General features: G+C 31.8%; 1 protein-coding gene across 1 annotated transcript; it reads right to left on the bottom strand.

The window, feature by feature from the left end:
• Nucleotides 1-538: 538 nt before the first annotated feature.
• LOC132717240 (speract receptor-like) lies at nucleotides 539-2,739 on the bottom strand. The gene is made up of 3 exons (XM_060700670.1): nucleotides 2,457-2,739; nucleotides 1,392-1,711; nucleotides 539-647 (listed from the first exon to the last, which is right to left on the bottom strand). Exons 1-3 carry the CDS (start codon nucleotides 2,736-2,738, stop codon nucleotides 539-541), a joined length of 711 nt encoding a protein of 236 aa, XP_060556653.1. The 5' UTR covers nucleotide 2,739.
• Between the last annotated feature and the right edge of the window lie 20,199 nt (nucleotides 2,740-22,938).

The following is a 22,938-nucleotide window of genomic DNA, read 5'->3' as shown; positions in this document are numbered from 1 at the left end:
CAAGGCGACCATCAATATTGTGAGATATAATTTCTTCACTTACTTACTTACCTATTGTTTCTACTTTATAGACATCAAATTGTTCGAGGCGACCATCAATATTGTGACATATAATTTCTTCACTTACTCACTTACCTATAGTACCACTTTATAGACATCAAATTGCTCGAGGCGACCATCAATTGTGAGATATAATTTCTTCACTTACTTACTTACCAATAGTTTCTACTTTATAGACATCAAATTGTTCGAGGCGACCATCAATTGTGAGATATAATTTCTTCACTTACTTACTTACCTATAGTTTCTACTTTATAGACATCAAATTGTTCGAGGCGACCATCAATTGTGAGATATAATTTCTTCACTTACTTACTTACCAATAGTTTCTACTTTATAGACATCAAATTGTTCAAGGCGACCATCAATATTGTGAGATATAATTTCTTCACTTACTTACTTACCAATAGTTTCTACTTTATAGACATCAAATTGTTCAAGGCGACCATCAATTGTGAGATATAATTTCTTCACTTACTTACTTACCAATAGTTTCTACTTTATAGACATCAAATTGTTCGAGACGACCATCAATTGTGAGGTACAATTTGTTTAGCATACTAATCACTTGCATCGGGGTGCTTTGACTGAAAACAGAGAGTACGATTTTGATTAAATACAAAATTTTGTTAGCGAAAATTCGGATTTATTTCACAGTAATGCCTTTCTTCTGAGAGTTTTATATTGAAGATAAATTGAGCAAGCAATTCAGTTTAAAGTAAACATTATTCATTTCCCGATATGACCATTTTTTAAATCAAAATGCACGTCCACATGTTCTTGCTTTGAACGGGAAAGTAAATATTTCTATGATATATTAACAGTATATATTTGGACATTTGAATTAAACAACGAGTACATATATATATAATATTGTACTGGTCAATGTATACATTAAATCAATGAATCGATCAATCAATCAATCAATCAATCAATCAATCAATCAATCAATCAATCAATCAATCAATTTTATATACTATTGAAAAGGGCGCTTTGTTTGGGCGCTTTATTGTTACATGAGTTATAAATAGACTTAATATCTTACATCGTTTACAAAACTATAACCAAATTGTGACCAAAAGAGGTTTTCAGCTGAAATTCTTAAATTGATTTGACCTGCTTTGAATCTGAAAGAGTCCATTCAAAATTTAAGGGATTACAATAAAAATACATAAATTGAGCTACCAACGGCTTAGAGCCGCATGTCAGACTGCATAACTACCACACTAGCCTTGCTCTATGTCGGTGGCAAAGGCTAACAACTTCCGGTTTCAGCATGTTAATGACAAAACGGCGATGAACCCTGGTCTCAAAAATACACATAAATATACCTGGATATTTCTGTAAATCCAACGACGTCTGAGAACATTATTGTGGCCGAATGATATGCTTCCGGAACTGTGTTGCCTTCTTGCATAAGTTTTCTGGCAATCGTTCGAGGTAACAGTTGATAAAGCAGTTCTTCCGTGCGTTTTCTCTCTTCCTCAAGCTCGAATGTTTTGAATTGTAGATCGGATGAGAATCTATGAATTTTTTTGATAATGTTTCGAACGAGGACAACAACGATGGGGATCAATATTATTGCTACGGCCAGCTCTATTGCCCGCAGTGTCATTTCCTCCTCTAAATCACTGTTTTCTTCGTTTGCTTCCTAAAATTACCGTAACATCTTTGTATACAATATTATGAACAGATTTTACCCGAGATGTACAACAGAGGTATTTTTTTCATACTGGAATTATCTTTGGGAAGACTTATTTACTATGTTTTAGTTTAGTTACTAGTATATAATATTTGCAATGATTACGTTTGATTCTTATTCAAACTGCTCACTCAAGTTTTCCAAGAACTAACGAATACTGGTGTCATATGAGGAACCATGGTCGTGAAGACTCGAACCAAAGTGAGTAGATTGAGAGACAGACCTTAAAGAGTAGACCACCGCTCCGTTATTTCACATTCTTATCATGGATTGAATGAATAAAAATAAAAATAGAACGGTTTATGGATTATTTAAAATATTCATAACATGTGTCCTTTTAATTTTAAAGAAAAGAAAGAAAAACTGAGGCCAAAAAGCCTAAAAACATAAAATTTGAAATTCTTACAAAGAAATTAAAAGAATTAAATTGAATATCGAATTTTTAATAGCGATTCTTAGCCCAATTTGAACGAAACGTGTTGCAACTCTTTTCGTTTTTGAGTCACTTATAAAATGCACCATAAAATGAATATTTTGGAAAAGCCGGATGAGAAAATGGTCTGAAAATTTGCACACAAATTATTGGTCCAAGCCTACATCAAATGGTACACTAATCAAGGAAAAATATTTCAAGTCACATCATGTAAAAAAAAAACTCCGTGGAGTCCCTTTAATGAGCAAATACGTATGTTACCTGTGCGATTCGTTCAGCCAATTTATCCTGAATATATTTTAAAATGTTAATATATTCAGTCATGTTGTCGAACCAGATAGTTCCGTGCACGACAGATGGAGATGCCATTGTGTTATTTATTATCATCTCTCGCATTTTGTCAAGATCATCAGCTAATATACTTTCCAAGTACATCGTTCGCATGAGAGACCTTGTGTACAGGGAGTATTCCATGCTTTGTTCAAGAAAATGATGCCCCAGTTCCTTTTTCTCTTCGTACCACAATAGATCTTCCAATGGCATCATTCCTGAAATGTTATTTGTTCAAAAATGTCTATAAAACATAAATGTATAAAAATTGTGTAGTAAATGACAGCATTCCTGTTGAATGTAAGCACGCTTTGTTTCCTAATGAATATGAAAGACACTTTTGCCTGTAGTTATATCGGTATAACAGATAATATTCTTTATGAATTATTTTTTTTGCCACAATCAAAATACAGTTTTACAAAATTCATTGATACCATCATCACTGCACAATACATCCTCACCCAGTGTGTTTTTACAGGCGTCCAAACTAGCACGGTCGAATAGAATATGCTGCCGTTGTAGCAGAAATGTTTCAAGGTTGTCTATGATGACTAAAAAATGCCCTGAAAGTGGCCAATATTATGACAGAAAATCAAGCTCACTCTTTTATTATTTTTTATTCTTAACGCACCTTTCTTCACACTTGAGGCTTTAAAATATCATTCGTAATATTTTTCTAATGACAGGAGTCGAATATAGAAATTAAATGCCCCAAGGTTAATATTAATTTTGCAAACAGTGTGAAATACATATAAAATGCATTTGAAACGTTTTGAAACGTTCGTGTTTTGCAAATTTAAAATAATTTTATTATGTACATAGAATGAAAGGGAGAAAAAACTGTAAACTCAATTTTTTCCAAGAAATTACATATGATTATTTTGAAAATTTCATAGCGAATTTAAAAGAAAGAAAACTGATAACCCGCTTGATTTGCATTACTATTGTTGTATATAAACCAATTCAAAACATATCTCTGAAAAGACTCCGTGGCCGAGTGGTTAAGGTCGCTGACTTGAGATCACAGGTCCCCTACCGCTGTAGGTTCGATCCTCACTCGGGTCGAAATCTTTCATGTGAGGATGCCATCCAGCTGGCCTACGGGAGGTCGGTGGTTCTACCCAGGTTTGTGCTCGTGTCTGAAATAATGCCCGGAGGGCACCTTGGGTCTTCCTCCGCCAATAAAAGCTGGAAAAAAATCTCGGCGGGACGCTCTAGGATTGCCCGACTTGAGTGTACGGTCGCCCATATGGGCTTTCCAGTGGCGACCTTACATAAACGCATTAAAAAAATCTGTGAAAATTAGCCTCCTTTTCAATAACAATAAGAAATGGCATGTTTTAAACGTCTGCCCTTTAATAAAAGAGCGATGCATGTAAAAGAGCGGACAGCTGTTTGTCCCTTTTTGCAAGAGGAAGGGAATCCTGTGATGTGTGTATGTGGTCGCACGGTCACTTTCCTTACAACTTGTCCTGGATTCATGTATGTGGTCGAAAACATTTAAGTTTTCAAAAGTTTTTTGATACGCAACCGTCTAGTGCAGTATCAAAATGCTCTTAAAACATTATTTAATTGGTAATAAAGAAATTTAAAAAGCCTTATAAGGACTTTCTAACCTAGAATTAGGAGTTGCAAAAACTTAATTAGGATTTTGATACTCCTAAATAGGAGACATGAAAAACTATACTATAACGTTGTTACTTCCAAATTTAACTAATTAGGATTTTTTACTATAATTAGGAGAAATAAACCTAATCCCTTAATAAGGATTTCTAAAAGTCCAACAAGGAAAAAATAAAAAAATAATAATGAAAATTCCCTAGCTAACATAATTTTAAACGAATATACATTTTACCATTGCGACAATTAATCGTAGAAGTTTTTGCGACATTTAGCGGCAAGTGCGACTTTCAGCTGCGTTGTGACATATACCGGTAAAAGAATGGCAAATAGCCAATGAATTCGCCGGAAGTCAATGTGAACACAAAACGGTCTATGGCTAAAAGCAATGAAATGATAATGCATTTCACAGCACTTTCTGTACCGAAGGTTTAATTAATTCAAGCTTCCCAATAATGCTATACTAGAATACATAAAATTAAGAACAGCATGAAACGATTAATTTATTTTTATATCCCTTTGCCTGATTTTCATGCGCATAATTCAACAATGTTATTTAAAGTCACCATAATAATTAAAATCCAATATCAATTTCATATTTTTCTTAAGATATTTTCATTATTTTGTACAATTAATACCATTTTTAAACGATATATATAATCAATTTTCCCGCCTAATCTACGAAGTTTGTAACACCCGAGGTTAGCCAAAATCATTTTATCAGTTTCTGCCTCAATCGCAACTACTCGGCCCATTCCGTCAGTCTTCGGATAAGGACCTCGAACACAATAGTATGAATACACAGAACGGATGCGGTATTCCGGTCTAACCTACGCTAAGAAACTAAACATATAAATAAATAGTAATTTAATGCTGGGAGTTGTTGACACGTTTATTTCCAATATATGAAGTAAAAGTCCACCTAAAATAAGTGAATTCATAGGTACAAAAGCAAACAACACATTATTTATATATTTACTATATGGCTGTAGAAACCGAAAGTACAAAAAACCAACCTGTTGACATTTGGTCGGATTTATTTAAAATTGAACATCAGTGGGCATATTTGAATTACAAATTGTTGTCAGACATATTTTTTAAGCATAAGAGTACCGGAACAGACATTAAATGTGAAATATATACATTCGTTTTACATTATCTCTGTTTCTGTTTACATCTGTAAACCACGTGGTAGAACTTCTTTCAATCCGTATTGTTTCCGAGGTTAATATTATAGATAATAGCCGAGGCAGTTCTGAATGTTTCTGCCTTATATGTACCGGTCCGCCATAAAATTTAACAAGTTAACAAAATCGCGCATTATCATTGACGAGGGTAGATAAGAAATAAGCCCGCGGAGCAAAACCGGGGAATCTTCATACAACTGTAGATAAAATGAGCACATTTAATTACCTTAAACTTGTAATTGCAATTCTTTTTTATTTATTTACTTGGATCATCTTAATTTAATGAATACATCATTTAATTGCGAGTGTTAGGATGATGTTTCGTGCAATTAATCTTGATTACGGTACAGATTTAGAAAATTGTCTATCAACGTATGTATTTCTAGTGCTATTTCTCAGAATTTTCTTGTTTTATCGCTTTGCATGTTTCGATATTCATAACATATGTCTCAGTTAAAATAAGGAACATGCGCTTTTTATTTAAAACTTTTCACTAATTAAGCCAATATGTTGCATAATTCTAATCACTTATTGATTAGTGATACGAACTCGATGGTGGACATCAACAGTATATGTTCACGTGCAATTTTGTAGTTAATAACAGAAATTGAATAGACATATACGCAAAATACATATGCTTTTAAAAGTGAAATAACAGAAATATTACACTGAAACTAATTAAGATCAAGATCGTTCTAAATATTTATACGCGGAACGTCTGAGCTGGGCCGTAACATAGAAGTTGTTTTTCGAAGGTCCTGCTCTGAAAGCGAGCTTTACGGTAACGCGAGTACCTGTTAGATAGTGATGGTTTTAAGAACTTTCGTCGGAAGTACGAAATTGACACATAGCAACTTTTCGAATTACAAGATAACAACAAAAGCCGAGAAATTTTGATTGAAAACGGATGCGTACAATGGTCTCCTGCACACTTTTATGGGAACAATAAAAGGACAGGGAACCAGAATAAACGGAATCAGTATAATACAATACCGGAATGACAGTTTTAAACCGGAAAATGTAAAATAAAAATGAACGATTATTTTACACTATTTCACGGTAAAAGTAAATTGAGCTCGCTTTGAGGCTTTGCCTTTTTAATATTATCCATTTTGATAAATAATCACGTTTAACACAATTATGAATAGAGATTAACAAAAATGGCGGACGAGATATTCAGAAACACTCGGAACACTTCGAAAAAGGTTTTACACCACCATATTTATTCGTATCTTGTAACGGTACAAAACGCTTTTTTATTAAATCATTAAAGTTTTTCGAGTCATAGACCTGTAGCACTTAATTTCATTTAAGATATTTGAGTTGGTCGTGATTTTTATGATGTCAACGTAACGTCATAATTTAGTAATGTCCGACTACTTTATAACGATGTTTTGATTGACTTTACTTTGTCACTTAACTTCGTTGTAGACTTAAAAAAGATACACTTTTCCCTGATGTGTTATACATAGAGGATATTTATTTGTTTGTGTGTAAGATGAAATTTTATTTCAACGAGTGGGCTTTAAAAACAGTATTCCCAAGAGTGGCGTAGCCACGAGTGAGAATACTGTTTTTAAAGTTCACGAGATGAAATAAAATTACATCTTACACAACAAACAAACAAATTTTCTTTTTATTTTATGCTTGAAAACAATTTAAAACGAAATTTCCTTAATATTAACGTTTATATTAAAATCTGTTTTCCCCATTGAGAGCCTCAAAAAGTTGAATTTCTCATTAAATACAAGAATTATTGGCTGAAAAATAAGTTCGCCAATCAACGTTAAATGGCGGTGATATTATTCATTTTATTATTCGTTTTGATAAAAAAAAACAGGAGAACAAGTCCAACCATCCATCCATATTTCTGTTACTTACTGCGAATTTATATTAGACCTGGCTTTGTTAAATGTAAGCGGTCGCCATTTTTATAAGTTGTGTATTTCACTGGAGGAAAATAATTGTGTTGATTCAGAGGGATATCATTTTGATTTGTTAGTCATACACCTTTTTAAAAGAAAGAAAACTTATTTCAGGATTATAACAGACAATAAATAAGTGTTGACAGATGTGTAAACATTCAAAAGCAGCTAGGAAAACTTGGAAGCCTTACGAACGCTGGGTTGTTTACTTATTCTTCGGGCTGATGGCTGTCATTGCTTTTCAAGTTTTTATGAAATTTACGGCAGTTATTGCTCGTAGGATATCTAATATGCCAAAATGTCATCAAGAGCAGTTTTGCATGTGGAAGGAATGTATTTTTCAGACTGTAAAAAATGAAACAAAAAATTAAAGAGACGATATTTGGTGATTGGTTATTTGTATGACTAGAAGTAAGTTTTCTTCTTTTTATTACTTTTGACATTTAAGTTATTTATCGATTTCAGCTTTGCTTTTCTTTAAAACAGCCTGACATTGTCAGAATTGTCGGCAAAAATAAAATTAAAGTACGACATGGGGAAAATCTTAAAAAAGCAGTTTCGTCATTGAAACATGTGAAATTATATTTTGATAATTTTCACTGTGAAATTATCAAATATAATTTTCACGGATAAATAAGAAATCCACCGAAAACATAAAATAAACATGTTTATTATAAGTAACAGTCATAAAATATTTGCTGCTGAAATATTCTTAATGATATTTTTAGTGGTGTTAAGCCCTTAATTCGAGTCCACATATATACTTCGTGATTCTTGTCATGCGCTTAGCAATTATTTTATTGACATTTTATGGATTATTGACAACCGGATTTAATATAGTTTTATACCTTTTAATCTTTTTTTTTATATTTCATAATCACGACTGTCACAACTTTTGATATTAATATCTTCTTGATAAGACAGGGCAAAAATCATAGATGCCATTCGAGATAATGCCAGAAAAATAATTCCATACGGAATAGTCTTTCAACAGAGTTTTATATATTGATGAATTGAAACTGTCCGACTTTTGCTGATCATTTTATCGCATTGTCAGAATAAATCGACCTTCGTGACAATAAATAACAAAGTGATAAGATTTAATTTCCTGTGGCTTTTTACACAAACCTCGTTTCGTTTGTTTTCAAGGTCTCTCCAATGGGAAAACTTTTGTTGACAGAGATTTTAAATGGTATATCAAGCTTTATCTTATTAATTATTTTCATAAAATTTATCAACTGTTACAGTAAAGTTTTATTGTTTTCATAATCTTAAGGTCGTTTCATGAAAGAGTTGTTACATAGAATATCTCTGTTATACACATGATATTGTATATGAACAGAATAAAATGCCCCGGAAAAATTATTATTTTGCTAAGTATGTTTTTATCCGTTTAGTAATGATTTCATGCATGCCCCATTCGCTTTAAGGCAAGCATTTTTGAAGAAGTTTTTATTGAAATTCAAACAAAATTCTTGTAGCGAGATGATCATGCAATATGTTCAGCAAGGTCATAAATTGCCTATTGGTCACATGTATTTGATTCTAAAATTAACACGAAGTTGTATCATAGTTTGGGGACGTTTCTGTTGAAAAAGTGTCAGAGTTAAATCGTATACATATACATGCACCGTGCGGTAACTGGAGTGCAGGTATCAGTTACCCGCACGCCAGACAATGCCCGTTGATTGGTTCATTTTTGCTGGGGTTTACATATTGGGACGGCAGAGAAAGGGAAAGGGGCAGAAATATCATATTCAAATGCTCGTTCATTGGTTCATTTTTTCTGGGGTTTCGTTTTATGACAACAGGGAACGTGCTATCATGTTTGACTATGATACAAAAGAGAAAGAACACCAAAACACTCGGCAATCTGATTTATACTCGGGGGCTACGCCCCCTCGTACAAATCAGAGAGCCTCGTGTTTCGGTGCTCTTTCTATTACTTATGCAATTCTTTTTAATGACAATAACTATAAGCTTATATCTTTAAAGCTATATCAAAATAGTCTTTGGCGTACATCGGAATAACCAATAAACAAAGGAATCGTAAGTTCGAAACCTTCAGTAGAACATAAAAATAAGCTTTTATTTATCATAAAAAAGTTTTTCATTGGTAAAAGGAGAGCAGCAGTGTGTGTTTCTGTGCAGTTTACCTCATGCGTTTCACTAGACAGTGTAATAACATTTTGATAATTCACAGTGAAATTATAAAATATAAATTGAAGAGTAACCGGGCTTTTTTAAAAATGCGAATGCAAACATTTGTAAAAAAAAAAAGACTGAAAACTTCTAAAATAATGAAATTAATTGAAAATTTGCTTGTTGTGTATGTTGGATCAGATTATATTTCACTCGTGATTCAAATTATATTTCAGTCGCAAACACCGGTTCTTATATTTTCTATAATGACTATGCCATTGTGAGATTTTAATTTTTTTTTCACTGATGAAATCTTTTTAGATTTTTCAAGGGCAAAAAAAACCCAAATAGCCTCTATTTTACGGAAAAAAATTTAAAAAGGGGTTTTTTGCAAAATTTACGTGCTCCCCAGACCCCCTTTCTACCCCGGGCTTTTTCCCTTGCAAAATAGAGATTTAAAAGCGTAAAAACCGCCCAAAAATTTTTGAACCCCTTTTTCCATTTTTTTAAAATTTTTCCCAACATGCGGAAAAACCCTGCATTTTTTCTTGTTAAAAATTAAAAAACTTCTCGGACCCAAAATTTTTAAAGCCTTGATTTTCGGCCCGAAATACTTTTATATTTTTCCAAAATCCTTTTTTGTCTTAAAAATATCAACCATCTACTGGAATCCTTTTGGGAAAAGGGGTGCAATAGGTTTTGTCTTTTTTTGATATAGGGGGCTAAAAGTCTGGGTTTAATGAACGGATGGGGAATTAGAAGAGACATAAGTGCTGTTGAAACCAAACGTTCGATTTTGGGAATCTGTGTTTTAACACTCCCAATTTTACACTAAACATAAATGTTTTTTTAAAATTTAAATTTGCCCGCAGGGAACCCTAAAAAAAAATAGTAGTCGTTCTTTAGATATTCCTTAAGCACCCAATCCTCTCGCCAAAAGTGCTATTGTTTTTATTTCTCAAAGTTAAGCTTTTTGTGATTTTGTTTTACAGTTTCCAAAAAGGTTCTCATTGTCCAAATACTGAGTAGGTGATTGTTTAATACTATTCAAACTAGAAAACATGTACCTATAAACATATGTCTTCTTTCTTATCTGAAATCAAACTATTTGGCAACCAAGTACAATCATATAATATCATATATGTTTTGTTACTTCATGAGCAATTCTCTTGTGACTTGAGTCACTTTACAATGTGATAACTAACAATGTTAAGACTAAAGTGACGTTACTCTACTCTAACCTGCACTGTCTCATTGGTTCAAAAGTTTAAGCGCGCATTGCGCCGGAACCCAGTCATTGTTGCAACTGCCTTTACATGTACGAATATGTTTCATTTTTATTTGCCACTTAAATCAGAAATGAACTAAACAATATTTAGACTTAAAGCCATTTGTACTGCCTGTAAATCACCGACCAGATATATACATATATTAAACAAATATATTATATACAAATATATAATAACTAATAAAAATATCAAATTCATAAGCATGCAAAGTAAATTCACATGTAGTTTTAATTGCAAACATTACAGAGGAAACAAATATGTTCAACTTTATCTTAATTTACATTAGTGTAAGAATCAAAATACAAGATCCATTTGATAATACAATATAGCATTTTCAATGTTATTTCTTGAAAAAAAAAGAAAAAAAAGGAGAAAAAATCTGATACTACGGTTTTGCACCGGATTCATCGCCCACCATTCTTTCCCCAATACCCAATAAAAAGCATAGGTGGCCCTCGTGTACTTAGTAAATTCATTCAAGGTTATTCTACAAAAACATTAAATGCTGAAGCCCAGTATTTCAATGATACAGAATAATATTTGTACTATGATTAGTTCCTGTTACCGATTGGTGGCAAAGATCTGTGCAGATATTTGTCCATATATCGAGTGCTCTGTCAATTTGTATCAGAAAATCTTAATTAATACGTCAGATAACATGATTTAAACACGATTAGAGAGACATTATGACGTAATAGATACAAAAACAACTGATTGAAATACATTCATATTGCAATGTTAAAAGTATTCATTGAATACAAGATGGCCTCAGTGGCATTTGCTTGAACGAACTACTTGACATTTATTTCTCATTTGCGTAAACGAACTACTTGACGTCTATTAATTAAACAAAGCTTTATCAGGGAAGAAGATTTGTCATGCGGAGATATTTCTATTAATTCATTAGGAGATTCCAAATTCAAGCCGAAAGCCTCCGGATTCATTGATAAGCGAACATGTCTTTAAAAGTAAATAGTAAAAAGGGAACAAAGAGAGAAATTTGTATCTTGTAAACGGCTCTTACAATCCACCTTAATTACCGAAAAAGAGGTCAAAATATGCAAAAATAGTCCTCACTGCGTTTGTCACGCAGTTAAAATATGGTGATAAATATTGCAAAATCATTCATTAAAAGTACATAATATGTAAATTATTACTTGAATCATGAATCTGTTTTACTTTTCTTAAAATCTTCGTACATTTTCATCAAGTTTGATTTTCTTGAAATATTTTGCACCTTTAAAGGAACAAGTTTCATTTCTAGTTGATTTTTTTTATCAAATACAACATTTTACATTTACTCTAAACAACGCCAGTTTATCGTGAAACATGTTAATTGACGTTTTAAAAGCCTTTATATTATAATTATCGCATGGCAACACATTAAACTCAGTACACTTTCTATATTTGAAAACTGTATTGATATATAACAGTGCAGTTTTTTTTCATTTATTCATATAATATTCAACTAATATGTAACAGTTGAGTTTTTCGCACCTTGAATATATCATTTCAGTGTAGTTTTTTCACAAAGGCTCCAATGGGCCAGTGGTAACCAGCGGTAACGAACATTCCCAGTAGCAAAAAAAATCAAAGCACAGAAGGCGCTGAATTTGTTTGGGTCTCAGAATGTCAGAAAGGTGAAGGTTGTGAGATTATAAACAAATTTGTTTTTGTATAGTGCCACCAATGCTTTCCAGTGTTTTAATTGTAGTAAATTGGCTATAAGACTAATTGCAACACTGATATTCAATTCAATGTTTAAATAATTTGACTTAAACAATTTGAAGAAAAATAAGTTGCCTTAACTGGGATCCTCTCGCTTCCTAAGCGAGCGCGTAAACCCCTCGGCCACGGTGAAGTTATATGTTAACGGCCTGAAGAAAATCATTTTATTCTAAATTAGGGTTTGTAACGACGCTAACTGTTGTTTAACACAGATGTAAATAATCATGGAGCTTAATATAAGCATGTATATCTATAAAGAATAAAACAATATTAGAAATATTCGACCATTCGGGAACTATTTTGCTTGAAAATTAATGCGCCTGTCATTGAACCATCTTTACGCAGTGATCTCCCCTGAATTTTTCGGCGTTTGTGTACATATAAAGGGAAGTAACCGCTTCAAAAAAGCGGACTACTTTCGGCATTGGCAATTAACAGCATCAGGGTCTGAAATTTCGCTACCATTATTTGTTTGTAATATGAAAATGAAAATCAATGACACAAGGTATCAGTTTACAACCTCAGGCTGTCTCTCAACTTGGACGTTTTTAAGTTTTCAATATATAGCTGTAAGGTAGCTCACGACAGCATTAGCTGGTATTGGTTCGCCCCAGCATGTGTTATACCCTCGAAACTAACTCGTTTCATATACTTTACATAGTAGTTATTTTCCAAAAATACGCCAACATTGATTTGCATACATATTTAGCATCATCCAGTCAATCACTGATTCAAAATTCATAGGTAACTATTCCGCATTTAATAACCCATAACCCATAAATGTTGACATGTCCGGGGTCCGTATTCTCATTGCCTGAAAGGGTGGATAGACCCGCATTAAGGATAGAATACACATAAAGACAAACAAAATACGCCATGCCAGTGCTATGATAATTTATTTATTTTATGCTTTTCAGTGGATTACTGATTTATCCGTGAAAATTATATTTGATAATTTCACAGTGAAAATTATCAAAATATAATTTCACTCTTTTCAATGACGAAACTGCTTTTTAAAGATTTTCCCCATGTGGTACCTCAATTTTATTTTTGCTGACTATTCCGTCAATATCAGGCTGTTTAAAGAAAAGCAAAGCTGAAATTGATAAATAACTTATATGTCAAAAGTAATAAAAAGAAGAAAACTTACAGTCAGTTATTTCTATTCATTCAAATTACCAATCACCAAATATCGTCTCTTTAATTTTTTGTTTCATTTTTACAGTCTGAAAAATACATTCCTTCCACATGCAAAACTGCTCTTGGTGACATTTGGGAATATTTAAGTATCCTACGAGCAAAAACTGCCGTATGCTTTATGAAAACTTGAAAAGCAATGGCAGCTTTCAGTCGAAGAATATGCAAAACAACCCAGCGTTCGTAAGGCTTCCAAGTTTTCCAATTTCCTATCCACTTTTTTGAATGTTTACACATCTGTCAACACTTATTTATTGTCTGTTACAATCCTCATATAAGTTTTCTTTCTTTTAAAAAGGTGTATGACTAACAAAATCAAATGATATCCCTCTGAATCAAACACAATTATTTTCCTCCAGTGAAATACACAACTTTAAAAATGGCGGCCGCTTACATTTAACATAGCCAGGTCTAATATAAATTCGCAGTCAGTAACAGAAATATGGATGGATGGTTGGACTTTTTCTCCTACTAGAATAGTTTGTTTTTATTATTTAAACATGCGATCAGACATATTTTTTTAATAAAATGAATACTATCACCACCATTTAACGTTGATTGTGGAACTTATTTTTCAGCCCATGACTTCTTGTATTTAATGAGAAATTCGACTTTTATGAGGCTCTAAATGGGGAAACAGATTTTAATATTAACATAAATATTAAGGAAATTTCGTTTTAACTTGTTTTTAAGCATAAAATAAAAAGAAAATTTGTTTGTTTGTTGTGTAAGATGTAATTTTATTTCATCTCGTGAACTTTAAAAACAGTATTCTCACTCGTGGCTACGCCACTCGTGAGAATACTGTTTTTAAAGCCCACTCGATGAAATAAAATTTCATCTTACACACAAACAAACAAATATCCTCTATATATTCCATAGAATATTATTGGTCGAAATTAAAGATTTTTGCCAGTTTGCCATAATAATAAAACATTTATTTTACAAGAGGCCAAAAATGAATACCACAATTACAACATTATCAGTGTCTTTCTTCATAAAAAAATACTATAATTTATTTTCAGTACTGCCGCTGTTCATTATATAATTCACAGACCAATAAGTGATCTTTTTCAAGTCATTATCAAATTGTATGGTCTTTCTTGATAAGAATGCGGAAAGCCCGTATTTAATATTTGATATATATTCTCGCACACACGCCCTGTCATTATCAGATAAGATAAAACAGTAAGCTCCTTACAACTTTCCATTTTATATTAATAGAACGAGTGTACTTTTTACATAAGAAAAAGAAGTAGTTTGCCTTCATCAAAACAAGAAAGTGGGGCGCCTGCATGACGTCTTCCTCCATTCAGCTAAAAAGTCGTCATTATGATCTTTATTGTGTTGGTGCGTCGTAAAACCTAACCACAACAAGATAAACAATAACAACAACAACCCCCACACAAAGCATCCTTAATAAAAAACACCCATCCCCCAAAAATAAATGAAAATAAATAAATAAATAAAAATGAAAAAAAATAAAAATGAAAAAAATAAAAATAAATCGATAATAAAAAAAACCCCAGAAGACCCTCCCCCAATTAAAAGAAAAATATTTTAAATAAAGAACCACCAAGAAACTAACTGAAGAAAAAAATCACCACCACCAATTACTAAAAAACAAAACAAACAACAACAACCAAACACCACCCCCCTCCTCAATAAAAAAACAACAACAACAAAGAAAACGTAAAAACATATGATGAAACAAATAATACTAGAAAGACAATTACCTTTACGCTTTCAGCGAGATTGACAGCATTTTGGACGATCAGTATAAGGCCGGGAAGGATTGCCAGGAATGTGAGCTTAAGAAGTTGGCAAAGCTTTTCTCTACTTGACCCTGTTGACCCGCAGACAATGCTTCTTCTACTGTGATAGGAAACGACACCATTTTCTGGTGTTATTACAGCTTTGCCGCGTGAAGGCCATGCAAATCTAGCGTTCATTTTCCTTCAAAAGAGGCAGACGTTTGTAATCTGAAATGAAAGAATTGAATTTCTAGATTTTATATTATACTTTCTGCAACCATAAAAGTGTTATAATAACTAATTTTATTTTATTCCTTATACAAAATAATGTAACCAATGTACATGCAGTATCCAAATAATACTAAATCACTACTGTACTTAATCTAGCCTCGTTTTTATTCTCATAGTCCAAAATATCCATATCAATCTATATTGCAGTTAAAGTAGTAAAATTATGTCAAAGTGCAAAGAAAGTTTGTGAAAATGAATTGTAGAGTACAATTTTGATTCTTTTTGATTCGTTCACAGCTGCTAAACATGTAAATATATTAACATTTTAGTCCCAGCTAGAGCCTTGTCCAATATGAGTGAGACAGCTGTGTACTCAATAGAAATGGATATTGTACTCATCAAAAATAGGACTGTCTTGTGTCATCTTTTACCCTTAACCTGCTGATCCGAACAGATCCCCAATAGATTTATTTTGATGCGAAACAACCACTCAGGCCTACTGCACTTGTGATCAGTTCCTACGCATCAAAACTCCAAACCGTTGTTAAATAGCCGATAAAAGCCAGTCCGATAATATTCCTAATAAAACCGCACTTTTCTAGAAGATAATGGTAAAAGGTCAAGGAAAAAGTAAATCATTTTGTTTTTAAGTAACAAAATTTCTTGTAATATGTACTTAAAATTGTCCATATAGCCGACAGATAAACTGGCAGAACAATCTTGTCCATTATTTTAGTCTTTAGTACATGTATTTCATATTTAATTGTTTCAAATTAGTTCAAACATTTTTTCAAAATTTGTTTTACTTCTACGGTCAACGACATTATGATATACATGTATGTACCTTGTCTAATGCCTATCTGTAAAGGACGCTTTGATTGTATGGTTAAAATAGCTTTCTAGGGAAATCGAATCACCATAAAGGTGAAATAAATAAGGCGGCAATCAGATCTACTTGCAAGAAATAACTTAAGTAGATTTGAAATTATGTCAGATTGATGTAATTTGCAACCTTTCTATTTAACCTACTGAATACGTTCACATCAAAGTTATTTGTTTAATCTCCCATTGAGGAAACTGGGAATAATTTGGATCTATTTGGGTTATTGCTTGCCATTATCAAGTAATACTTGAATTTCATACAACTTACAATAACAAAATATAAATAAATTTGTTGACACATATGCTATTACTGTCTCACATTTTAGACTGCTATGTGATTGGGTCAGTATATCTGTATTTGGTTGAAAAGCAAAACACAAAAAAAAACCTTGAACCTGTCAACCTTGATAAGCTGAAAGTATTAAATGGTGTATACAGTTGATCTATTTGTTTCGAACATTTTAATGCTCTTAGATATTAGATATCATTCTGTTTTCTTACAATTTTACCCCCTCCCATAAAAGCACACTCACTCACACGCACGCACGCACACACACACACACACACAAAAACAACAACAACAAATATATACAAAAACACCAAAAAAAAAAAAAATAAAAAAAAACAAAAAAAAACATAGAAACAAAAGAAGATCACCTTGAACAAATTTAATCGACAAAATACAATGAATAGAAGGTAACATTTTTGAGATATCTTTTTCTATCATTGATTAATAAACCTCGTAAACATTCATGTCTATTATGCGGACTAACCACTGAAGTTCTATAACTGAGGCGGATATTAGAAAAACCTAGTGACAGCTACTCAGAAGAATAACAAATTAATTTCTATGTTCACCTTGTTGTTGTTGTTGTTTTACAATAATCAACACAATTATAATTATTTGGTTCAATTTATTTTGAAAAAAAAGTTTTTAGTTTCCACATTAGACCGTTTATGTTGTTGGTTAAGATAATTTTCTATTTGTTTTTCGCGTGTCAATGAAATTAAAAAAAACTTCTACCTTAGGTAATGCGTGCATATTGAAGCTGCACGCCTCCAAATTTATACTGATTTTCATGAAAACAATCTAAAATGTATTAAAATGTAAAATTTTGCTAAGTGAACAAACACAGTAATTCACACATCGTAAATGACACTTAAAATCTATGATTATTACCAATAATGGACCAGAATAGGCAAAAAAGCCCTTAACTGCGTTAGTCACGCAATAGACATACGGCGATAAAAACTGCAAAATCATGACATCAGTCATGTAACATGGAATTCATCTTTTTTTCTAAATTGTGAATATTGTTAACTTTTCTTGAAAAGGACATTTTTCTCATGACTGATTGTCTTGAAATATTTTGACTTATCTTGAGGCATGCAGCTATTAAGTACAGTCTTATTTTTTTAATTAAAGATTTGTTGGTACTTTCTTAAATTTTGACTTCAATATTAATATGAAATAGCTTCATTATATATTACGTGTATCCATTCCGATTCCCGACTTAAAATTATGTAAACATAGTTTTAACTACATGATTGTATACTTCAATCTTCTGTGCTCAATATTATAGATAAGTTTTTGCAATGAGTCTTTTTAGAATTATGAAATAATCATAAAATACGCACTGATGACTTAGTTGAAATTTTCTTTCGAAGGCGTGGTTAAACACGAACTTCATTCAAATCAGAAAATAAAACATGTTAAAGAAAAAAAGGAAGAAAGAAAGAAAGAATAAAAGAGAAAGAAAGAATGAAATAAAGAAAGAAGAGAAGAGAAAGAAAGAATGAATGAAAGCAAGGAAGAAAGAAAGAAAGAATAAAAGAGAAAGAAATAATGAAAGAAAGAAAGAAAGAAAGAATATATAAAACCAGCCGTGAGAGACAAATGACCATTCATCTTTATGTCCAAGAAGTTACACCGAGACCAAGGATCCAAACAGCAACTTCTCCATTACAAAGCCGCCGCTCTCCTTTCGAACTAAGCCGCCGGACAGTACTGACGCAGTTAAAAATAAGCAAAATGTAAAAATTCTACAGCACATTAAAATTGAGAATGTAAGTAAAAATATTTCAAATTTTGTAAAATAAACAGATTTTAAGTTATAGAAATCAAATATTTATCTTTATATATTTTTTCAAAATATTGATGGCTGAATAGCGAAGTATTCAACAATTTGTAATATACATATATTCTAAATTTGCGTTTTTAGGTAGTAGACTCTAAGTCATCAGCTTATTAACAGTGTTAATAGTTGTCTGTATTGAAATTATCAATAATGTCTGTACATGTACTTAATTTATAAAAAAAAAACAAAGCAAACAAAAAAAGAAAAAAGAAAAAAAAAATGAAAAAAAAAAAAAAAAAAAAAAAACAGACAAAAAAAAACTAAACAAAAATAAAACAACAACAGAAAAAACACCAACAAAATGACAAAAAAACAAACAAAAAAAACAACAAAAAAACATAAAAAAACGATTCTAAACACTGTATTCAAAGAAAATAATGTAAAAAATAACTCACACAGATATATCAGTTCTTTTAATGCACAACTCGTGTTATAAATCATTTGAACAACACCTTTCTGCAGTAACTCATTGTTAAAGTAAACAACGAAAAAACGAAATATTCTTTCACAGATATTGGAAGAGCATGATATAGAAAGCACTGTTTATTGGTCCTGCAGTTTCCTGCGGACGTATCACGTGACATAGTACTATTAAAGCTTGTTTACATTGGACAATTAATGTAACCTCATATTACTATTTTTACGCGGTAATGTATATACATCTACTTGACAATCAGCTCACTTTACTGTTAGTGTAATATTTCAGACGACAAACTAAAGGCATTTATATAAATAAACACTAAACTATATACACGTAAACACGTATAAAAATAGAACACCTTTTTAGAAGTTGTTTTAACGCTACAATAAAAAACAATTTATATTTCAAAACAGGAACAGGAATTTTAATAAAGATTGTGTATCTTCAATAAATACTATTTACTTAGTATTTCAAAACAGGAACTGTATTTCAGACAAATAAAAGTTCAGTATGTTCTAAAATTAATAGTTTAAACATTTTATCAGTTATTGCAAGATTATTTAAAATTTTGATTTTTAAAATGGTAAATTACTAAGGAAACAACAGGTTTTAATGGTCCAAACATCGCATAGATTTGGCCATCTACATGTATTTTCTTGCCAAATTCACACATATTTTGTCTTAAAGTAACTCCATTGTGATTTATTACATTACAGGACCGGCTTTATTTTTCTAGACATTTGTATACTAGTACCATTTGACGTTGGTCTATACAATAAATAACGGTAACATGTACCCAAAACTTTAGGACATTCGCTCACTCGTTTTTCGAACTTTAACCAGAACTCGACTGTTCAAAGAAGATAGATAACTGTCGTAATCACCCAGCTTTTGTTAAGTTTTGTGTGCAAGTTGATATCTCAAACAATTCTGAAAGAAAAATGTTGAAACCACACACTTATTTGAGGGCATAGTAGGAGGTGACTTGCAAAGGCCCATAACTCTAACATGGATTTTGACAAAATTATAGCCATTTTGAATAGAGAAAATTTTACGTTATCCAGGCTCTTGTTTTTTTTTTGCTATTAAACACTGAGAATTTTCGAGTCCTTCTGACAGCTCTTGTTATTGTACAAAATATTTAGAAATGAAAAGCGTTTAAATGCTTTTAACTAAAATCGTGCAAAAAGTTGCACTATGTATTGATTTTCAATTTATTTCTCAATACACTTGTATTATCCTTTTTTAATATATGTTACCAACCTTTGACATTTTATGTTTTTAGTTCTTTTGCGGGCCTCAGTGTAGCTCTACAAAGTATTTCTTGAATTTCTAGTATCTTATTTAATTTCACAAATCAAAAGGTCATGTACATCATTCTATTGCGATAAAGCGATGCAAATGTTGAAATTTAAATACACTGAACTCATTTTATAAATACATGTTTTGTACGAGGCAAAGTGAAGAAGAAGCCCTTTGAAAATTGTTTATTTTGTTGACACTGCTCGTTGCGAAGAACTTCAGACAAAGCTAGCGTGTCAGTGCAGGGATATAATGGTGATTGGTTTCGAAATATTTTTCCCACCAGAATTTTGTTGCTATGGACAAGATCGATTACAAGAACGACGTAATCCTCAGACGGTTCTTTGCATAGATTCACTGGAAACTTTCACAGCAGTTTTGTCCTGATTCTTATCTAATTTTCCAAATTTTCTTATATAAGCTTAACAAAAATTGACGTAATAAAATGCTTAAATGATGAACATGAATGTTTAACTTGATATAACATGTTTAAAAAAATAATTAAATGTAGAGTGCAGAATATTCTATGCTTTAATTTTCAAGAAAAAAACACAACAACAACAACAGTTAAATGCATGGCGTGCCTTCATCGGAACACCCCGGCTATTACTCATAATAACCGCGGACTTAATACGTATATTTGATATTAAAGGGAAAATAAGGCCTATTTCGGTAAACTTAAAATTGAAAATATGTCTGACAACCATAATCAACTCAGAAATACCCACTGATGTACAATTATTACCAACCCAACTCCGAATTAATGTCAACAGGTCAACATTTTGTACTTTCGGTTTTCTACAACCACAATATTTAGTATATTTAATAAGTTACTGTTTATATCTATAAATTTACCTTATTTAGATGGACTTTTACTCCATATATTGAAACAGATTTAGTCAACAGCTCCTAGCAATAAATTACGCTTTGTTTACAGGTTTAGTTTCTGAGCGTAGGTAAGACCGAAATACCGTTTCCGTTCAGTGTATTCTTACAGAATTAAAGGACCGAGAAGTTGTATTTTGGCGTGATTGCGGCCATAATGACCTGTTTGTGGTACCAGTACGAGACAGACTATCTTACACATCTGCATAATCCGATTTAGATCTATACTGTTTACCTAATTTTATAAGCTTTTAAAAAATATCAGTTCTATATCTCACTCAAAATTCAATGCAGTGTTTAGCTGATTACAAAAGAACATCAGCAGTTGTAGGCTTAGAGGGATGAATGCAGCATTTGGTTTATGTATCATACTTTAATAAAAGTAACGCTAAAACACAATTATTCGCTCATTTCTTCACTTATTCCGTACGGTAAACATGTTCAGTTATAACTACATTTCCATGTTTAACTTTACGTGGTATTTAGTATGCGAAATGAAACAAGGCGTTGACTTCAAGTTACCAGGAATTTAATTACGTTCAAATAACTCCAGAGACTAGTGTGTCGATTGCATCAAATTAAATATCGATACATATTCTGTAATGATTCTACGTGAATAAGTATAATTAAATATATTATGCTGCTTTCAACTGAATAATCTAACGAATGGATACTTGTTTCTATATCAGTGATTGTGGTTCTCTCAAAATAACCAAACGTTGAAGGTGTGAAATAAAGAGGTCAAAATGTCATGTTGAGTACAATACTGATTTTATTGGACTGGTACACACTGTAAAGCTTTTAATAGGAATAAAGTTTGACAGTTTGTGAGTGTGAAATAGAATTTTATATTATACTAAACTCAACAAAATAGTAGTAGTATAATAAGCCCGTATTATCTTTACATTGAAATTGGAATTAATTTTAGAAGATTTCAATGTATTGCTCGCCATATGTAAAATCATAACTCATTGCGTGCCTACAAGATCAAAGACACTTGGGATGTGGAGCTCAAAAATTCCAAATAAATGTATATTTGAAAATCCCAGCATATGTACTTATCATATATATCTTGTGTATTATTATAGAAATGAAAAATCTTGTATTTCTAAAGTAATATATTACGTCTATAATAATACACAAGAAAAAAAGGTCGCTGGAAAAAATCCGCACACCTACCCTTAACATCACCATGTATTTTATTCAAATTCCAATATTTTTACATAATCCTTTTGTCTATCAACACAGATGATATTATTCTCCACAATGATGGTCAATTTAAAACTTCAACATCAATATAAACAATGCAACAGGCGAAATAAACATCAAAATTATCGCCGTTTTACTCCTTTTACAAAACCTTTTGCCAAATTCAAAATTGGCTCCCAGCTTTGCCGTATTCAAATGTGCCGCGCCTTGAATAGGGAACCAACATATTACCGAATGGCTCTGACTATAGCCAGACTGGTTCTCACAAACAGAACAAAATGCTGAAAGTACAGGCTCACAATATCATTTTATTGTTATGCAACAAATGTACTTTGCAACGTCAAGTACAGTAGACATTTCTTAAAATGATAAAAAAAGTTTAGCAAGTTTGGTCAAACTGTGACTGTAAAAAACTTTACCTCATAAAGAAATTGGATGTGACCTGTTAAACATTGGCAATATCATAAATTCCTTCGTGTCTTCTTTCTTAATTTTGACATTTT

This window comes from Ruditapes philippinarum, unplaced genomic scaffold (genome assembly GCF_026571515.1).
Source record: "Ruditapes philippinarum isolate M1 unplaced genomic scaffold, ASM2657151v2 ctg2277_1_1_1_1, whole genome shotgun sequence".
Classification (NCBI taxonomy): Eukaryota; Metazoa; Mollusca; class Bivalvia; order Venerida; family Veneridae; genus Ruditapes; species Ruditapes philippinarum.
This window is presented reverse-complemented; position numbering and strand designations above follow the sequence as displayed.

What these genes read in the sequence shown, in the direction of transcription:
- LOC132717240 (XM_060700670.1), bottom strand. Translation starts at nt 2,738, where the DNA reads ATGCCATTGGAAGATCTATTGTGGTACGAAGAGAAAAAGGAACTGGGG. An exon ending in TGGCTGAACGAATCGCACAG is followed by an intron (nt 1,712 to 2,456) that starts GTAACATACGTA and finishes CGGTAATTTTAG; the next exon opens with GAAGCAAACGAAGAAAACAG. An exon ending in GGATTTACAGAAATATCCAG is followed by an intron (nt 648 to 1,391) that starts GTATATTTATGT and finishes CTCTGTTTTCAG; the next exon opens with TCAAAGCACCCCGATGCAAG.